At 37.6% G+C, this 6,932-nt stretch overlaps 1 protein-coding gene across 1 annotated transcript in view; it reads left to right on the top strand.

Moving 5' to 3' along the window:
• Positions 1-6,932, top strand: part of KIF16B (kinesin family member 16B) — a 640,246-nt gene that overhangs the window by 365,861 nt on the left and 267,453 nt on the right. The window contains exons 12-14 of the mRNA XM_007946387.2: positions 1,813-1,932; positions 2,772-2,823; positions 4,409-4,546. Coding sequence (XP_007944578.2) covers positions 1,813-1,932; positions 2,772-2,823; positions 4,409-4,546 — 310 coding nt within the window. The remainder of the gene's footprint in view (positions 1-1,812; positions 1,933-2,771; positions 2,824-4,408; positions 4,547-6,932) is intronic.

The following is a 6,932-nucleotide window of genomic DNA, read 5'->3' as shown; positions in this document are numbered from 1 at the left end:
CAGGACATCAAATGACATATAGCACTGGGCAAGTCAGCTGCAAAGGACCTCTTTCAAGTGCTAAAGAGCAAAGGTGTCTCCTTGAGGACTAAGATGTGCCTGACACAAGCCATGGTATTTTCAATTGCCTCATATGCATGTGAGAGCTGGACAATGAATAAGGAAGACCAAAGAAGAATTGATGCTTTTGAGTTATGGAGCTGGTGAAGGATGCTGAAAATATTATGGACTACTGAAAGAACTAACAAACCTGTCCTGAAGGAAGTGCAGCCAGAATGCTCCTTGAAAGTAAGAATGTCTGGACTTCGTCTGACCTACTTTGGTCATGTTATCAGAAGGGACCATTCTCTGGAGAAGGATGTCATGCATGGTAAAGAGGAGCGTTGATGAAGGAGGAGAAGGCCCTCAATGAAATTGATTGACACAGTGGCTGTGGCGATGGACTCAAGTATAGTAAGGATCGTGGAGCTGGTATGGGATCAGGTGGCATTTGGTTCTGCTGTGCATGGGGTCGCTATGAGTTGGAGATGATTTGATGGCACCTAACAATAGAGTCTTCAAGGATAGAGTCTGCAGGTTTGAGAAGGCAGGAGGACTCAAGGGTTTATGTATCTTTATTTAGGTGTATTATGATTGTGTTGCCTGCTTAGCGTCCCCACAGATACATTGATTAAGAGGATATCTGTACACGAGCGTAGGGTTTAAAGAGAGATCTATCCTGGAGATTTGCGTTAGAAAGTTATCAGTGTATAGATAGCAGGTAAAGTCTGGGAGACAGAATGCGGAGTCATGGGAGTTGAGTATAGACAGAGAAAACTCCCACGGCTAAAAGCCTCATTGGAGTGGGTTCAAGAGAAGGCAGTGAGTGAGGATGGGGCAGAGAACTCCAAATACAGAAAACTCTTTCAAGTTGTTTTTCTCTAAAATGGCACTGAGGTGTGGTAGCTGAAGGTGGATCTAAAGCCCAGAGAGAGGTGGTGGGAGTTCATAGTGATGGTGGCATTGGGAGATTCATATCCAGTAAGTTTTTACATAGGTGAAAATGATCTGGTGGATGCAGGACAGAGGATCAGTACCTGTGGTGGAGTTAGATCTAACACCCAGGAAAAGATTGCTTATGGATTGGAGCATCAATACTCCATCCATAGTAACTGGAAAGAAGAGCCAACAAATAAGGACACATGTAAGTTTTAATTTTTAATTGTGGTAAATATATATGTAATGAAACTTTTGCTATTTCAGCATTTTTTTACATTTACAGTCAGTGACACTGATGACATTCACCTTGTTGGTCAACCATCACTATCTGTTTACAGATTTCTACATTATTCTTAACAGGAGCTCATTGTCCCCTAAGCAGTGATTCCCCCTTTCTTCCTCTCCCTCCTGCCTCTGGTAACCACACATAAACTCAAGTCTCTATACACTTGCCTGTTCACGATATCTCATATAAATGGAGTCATACAATATAGAAACATTTAGATATTGACTGAAATAAAAGTTCTTATGAGAAAGAAAGGTTATTTTTTTTTAGTTGAGTGGCCCTGGAACCTTTCCTAAGGAAGATGAGATTTGAGTTTGACTTTGAAGAACTTATATGTCAGGCCTAAGCTGAATTCATTTTTATATTGAGCTTTTTTATGTTTAGCTTCACTTTGCCTTCCACATGTCAGGATTTTGACATAGAGTTTAAGGCCCATTTTTTGGATGAGAAATAAAATATCATTCATTGTAACACTCTAAACAGCACCTAATATGAAATTATATTTCCCCAAAGTAACCCTTTTTCTTTTCTTTTCCTCTTAATTTCAGGAACAAACTCTTGCCCTTAGGAAAGAAGGAATTGGAGTTGTTCTTGATTCTGAACTGCCCCATTTGATTGGCATTGATGATGACCTTCTGAGTACTGGAATCATCTTATATCACTTGAAGGTAGAAACTGTTTAAGTGGAACATTCTGATTTTGTTTACAGTTTTTTTCTTAAGAAATTAGCAGACTCTATGACCATGAACACAATTATTACAAAATACACAACAAATATTTGATCCCTTTGAGGATTTTCAGCAGTTAATTGTAATTCTGTGGTGTTAAAAGTTTCCATGTTTGGTAATTCTAATGCTAAGTGATGATCCATTGATTTTGGCTTCTGTTTTATAGAATCAGTAAGAGGTAGGCAAAGAGAAAATAGATTGAGGAAGATCAGTTATAATCACTTAGAACTGGGATTTGTTTTATATGGTTTCCTGGCCCTTCGTGGTAATTATAAAATTGTGCCCCCCACATACATGATCGGGCTTGGTCCTGAGCAGGCTATTCATGTCAAAACAGCAGGATTCTGTATCTGTAGGAATTGTTGCCTACCTCTGTGACCTTGACTTCTGTATCCTTTCTCTGATCCATGACTTAAAACGGGAATGGTACTGTAGTTATGTTTTCTGGGTTTTCTTAAGTTATATTAAAGATGTAAGACAACTCCTGGCCATTAGAGAAGAAATTCATCAGAACGGATGGGGCAATATCAGTGTGATTACTGTCATGAACAAATTATTGGTTCATGTAATTATTCGGCAGTAAGCATTGGGAACTCTCCACTGTCATTTTCCAGAAAACATGGGGTGTTATTATGGAGTTTCAGTTAACTCTAATTATGCCTGCCTGGGACGTTGTTCAGCCCATCAGTCACCAGGTTTCTTGGGTTTAAATAAAACATGGTGAAACAAGCCATTTCTGTTGTTCATATTAATAAATTTTACTTGACATTTTTCCCCAGGAGGGTCAGACATATGTTGGTAGAGAAGATGCTTCAACAGAACAAGATATTGGTGAGAATCTTTGTTAATATTCTCTTCCCAATGATTTTTTAAAAATTGTATTTAACGACAAATTTCTTTTGAATTACTAACTTTGAAGTACTTATAAAAAAGAAAATATTTTTCAAATGTAATATTTATCATTATATGTGTTTCTGGAATTTTGAACAAAACTGAAATGAATAATACAGAACATTGGTTGAGTAGATGAAATGGATCTGTGAATCCTTTCTACCCACTCTACGTAGTCTATTTCCTGTCACCTTTTTCAAGAGTATAGTTATTTAAATCACTGTACACTTGTCACAGTAGGAAAGTGATTGATGGAAATATGTCAGCAGACACAGGTAAAGGACATAAGCCCTCTTTTATGGGCAAGATATAGACATTTATCTGCCCACATGTGACTACAGAAAGTAGAAGGCAACACAGCATATACTCAGATGGAGACATAGATGGATTTTTTGTTATTGAAAAATCTTGATGATTTACATACATAATCAGTGACCTAGCCTGAGTTGAGTAAGGTACTGCTTTCGTTTTCCCTGCAGGCCATTATTGGTGATGCTGTTCATGTGTGTGTGTGTGGCAGAATGGAAGTTGACAGCAATAGGAATTATACCTTCCCAGCTGTTTCCAAAATTGCTGGCTATAAACCTGCTTCCTTGCCAAGTTTAAGTCAATAATCAAGTCAACCCCACGATACTCTAACTTGTCATTACTTTTTACTGTGAGACTGGGAGAGTTGAAGGTTAATTCCCAGAAATCCTCACGTTTCGCTGCTTTTGAGTAGAAGTAAGCATCTGATCTCATTTTCTAATCATTGGATTGTGTGTTTGGCCTTTGGGGTAACTATAAATGGTGATGAATGGTGAGGACACACACTTTCTGTAAGCAGAGAAGTTCAGTAGCCTAATTCTTTGGAAATAGTAAGAGCTATTTGGTCTGTACTTCTAAGAAGCCATCTAAGAATTGTGCTTAAAATAGTGTAAATTTATTTGACAAGTTTATTTGACTAGCTATTCATCAAGGAAGAATAACCCAGAATAGTCATAACAGGATTAGATAAACCTAAGCAAGCACATGCTGTCTAAGAGGTTTGTAGAGGCCAAATACTCTCAAAATTGATAAAGGCTGTCACTGTGCATATCTTCTGCACAGCTTCTAGAAACTTCCTTGGCTCTCCCAGGATCTGTACCTTTGGTTTATGGAGGTCATGATGAGTCTTGACCTGTGGAGCACTTTTGCCACTTATATTTCTCTTTGGACTCTGGGTGGATGATGGAGCAAATATTGTTTAGTATTAAACAGATTGACTCAGTGGTAATCAATGAAGACAAGTTACTGAATTATTTTCTTCCTGAAGAGAAAATAAATTAATATTCTTTAACTTATTTCCTAATACAGGTGATGTCCAGACCCTTTGTGGTAGCGTGCAAGGGATGCTGTCAGTTGTATCAGTTGATGCCACTAAAATTCAATTTTCTCACTAAACATAAATGTTTACTTAATAACATTTTAATGTAAAGGGAGGGTATTCAAGAAAAAAAAAGTTGGGAATGATTCTCAAAAAAAATTTTTTTTTTTGCCAACTTAGTTCTTCATGGCCTTGATTTGGAGAGTGAACACTGCATCTTTGAAAATATTGGAGGGACAGTGACTCTGATACCCTTGAGTGGGTCTCAGTGCTCTGTGAATGGTGTTCAGATCATGGAGGCCACACACCTAAATCAAGGTATCTGGTTTTTGGTTTCCACAGTTCATTGTATGTATTGCTGCTAGAAGATAATTTTACTAGACAATGAGGGAATATATGTATTTTATAATTAATTACAGATAAAAAAAATGAAGACCATTTACTCAACTATGCAGTTTACTGTTTTGCCAAAGACCTTATTTGTTGAATTAAACTTGAACATATATATGATTGTCTTTAGTTATTGCTGTTATGAAAATGTGACATTAAAGGAATGCTTTTTAAATGAAAAGAAAACCTTCAAATGCAAAACTCAAGCACAGTAGTTTCACTTAATTTTATTTCTATTATTTATATTCTTTTTATGAATAATTATGCAATAGGATCTGGCATTATATACATATTTTTTTATATTTGGTAAATAATTTTTTTAAGTATATAGAAAAGTTGGAGCTCTGGTGGTGTAGTAGGTTAGGCACTTGACCGCTAACTGGAAGTTCAATGGTTCAAACACACCAGCTGCTCCACAGATATAAGATGAGACAATCTACTTCCATAAAGATGTACAGCCTCGGAAACCCAAGGAGGGTCTCTATGAGTCAGAAACACCTCGATGGTAGTGAGTTTGATTTTTTTTTTTTTTAATAGAAAAGTTACAAGAATTTTAAAAGAGCTTTTGAGAGAGAAAGAATATGGCATTTTACAGATATTCCATACATTCAGTCCCTCTTCCAACTGAGATTCTGAGTAATTAGGTAAAGCAGATACAAATAATGATACTGGAGTTATGAGCAACTAAGGAGAAGATAAAGTATTAGATGCAGTGAAAGTGAAGAAACAGAGCAGGTTAAACACCTGGGAAAAATAGACAGGCCTGTCCAACCAGCAGAGATGGAGAGGAGTCATTAGAAATACAAAAGAGGTTGAGGAGGAGGGAAAGAAGAAGAAAAAAGGAAAACACATCATGGAACCCACAGGCATTGGGGACTCAGAATAGCCACTAGCCACACCAGGATTTTTTCAAGATGAGTTGGGGTTGTGATGGGGAGCAAAGATCATACTGGGAAACGGATCAGGATCTCCCTAGGCTTGGGCTGCTGCAGAGACACTTATATATCTATGTAAAACAAAGAAAACAACTCACTGCCATCAAGTCGATTTGACTCATAACAACCCATCCTTGGGTTTCCGAGGCAGTATCTCTACAGAAGTAGATTGCCCAGTCTTCCTTCCGAGGAGTGGCTGGCTGGTGGGTTTGAACCACCAGCTTTCTGGTTAGCAGTCTTAGTTAGCCTTAGTCACTATGCTGCTAGAGCTCCTGTATACATACATACATACACACACACACACACACACACAAAACCCTCCAAGAGCGCAAGAAAGTCATAAACAGATACAATGAGAAGAGAGACAGTATCCTGGAAGAATTCAGGAAAATCATTCAAGAACAAAATAACAAAGTGTACACAGTTAGAACTCATACAAAAACAGCAATTAGAAATCCAGAAGGTGAACACTGAAATTACAGAGAGAGATAACACAGTGGAAGCACAAAAGAGTAGACTAGAACTAATTGAAGAACACATTTCCCAGCTAGAAGACAAAGCCTTTGATGCCAGCCTGTATGATGAAAAATCAGAACAAAAGATTTAAGAGAAATCAAGTGAACATAAGAGTTATATAGCATGACATGAAAAGAAACTACATACACTTGACTGGAATACTGGAACAAGGGGAGGCAAAAAAAAAAAAAAAAAACACTGAGGAAATTGTTCAAGACTTGCTAACAGAAAATTTCTCCATATCACGAAGGAAGAAAAGATATCCTTTAGGATGCTCAGTGATCCCCAACAAGATAGATCCCAAGAGAAAGTCACCAAGACATATCATAATCAAGCTTTCCAAAACCAAAGACAAAGAATGAATCTTGGGAGCAGCACAGGAAAAACGAACTGTCACCTGCAACAGACAACGATTAAGACTAAGAAAACATGCAGGCAAGAAGGCAATGGGATGGCAAATATAAAACATTAGGAAAAGAACTGCTAAACAAGAATTATATATCCAGCCAAACTGTCCATTATATATGAGAGTGAAATCAAGACATTCTAAGACAAACAGAAATTAAGGGAATTTATGAAAACCAGACCAACCCTACATGAAATAATTAGGGTGTCCTTCCAATAGAGATCTCACAGCAGAGAATAACAAATTAAAATCAAGACACTTGACACCAGCACCTGGAAACCAAACCAGAAAAAGATTCTCAAAATAAGCCCTTAAAAAAATGTAGAAGATACACCATATGATCTGCAGCCTATACGATGATGAGACCAGAAGAACTAGATGGTGCCCGGCTACTACTGTCAACTACTTGGAAGAGGATCTATGCAGGAGATCCTGGATAGACAGGGAGAACGATGTG

The sequence above is a fragment of the Orycteropus afer genome, unplaced genomic scaffold (assembly GCF_000298275.1).
Source record: "Orycteropus afer afer isolate SDZICR_OR568_19922 unplaced genomic scaffold, OryAfe1.0 scaffold00158, whole genome shotgun sequence".
In the NCBI taxonomy this organism is placed as follows: Eukaryota; Metazoa; Chordata; class Mammalia; order Tubulidentata; family Orycteropodidae; genus Orycteropus; species Orycteropus afer.
Note: the sequence above shows the minus strand (reverse complement) of the source record. Positions and strands in the feature narration are given on the sequence as shown.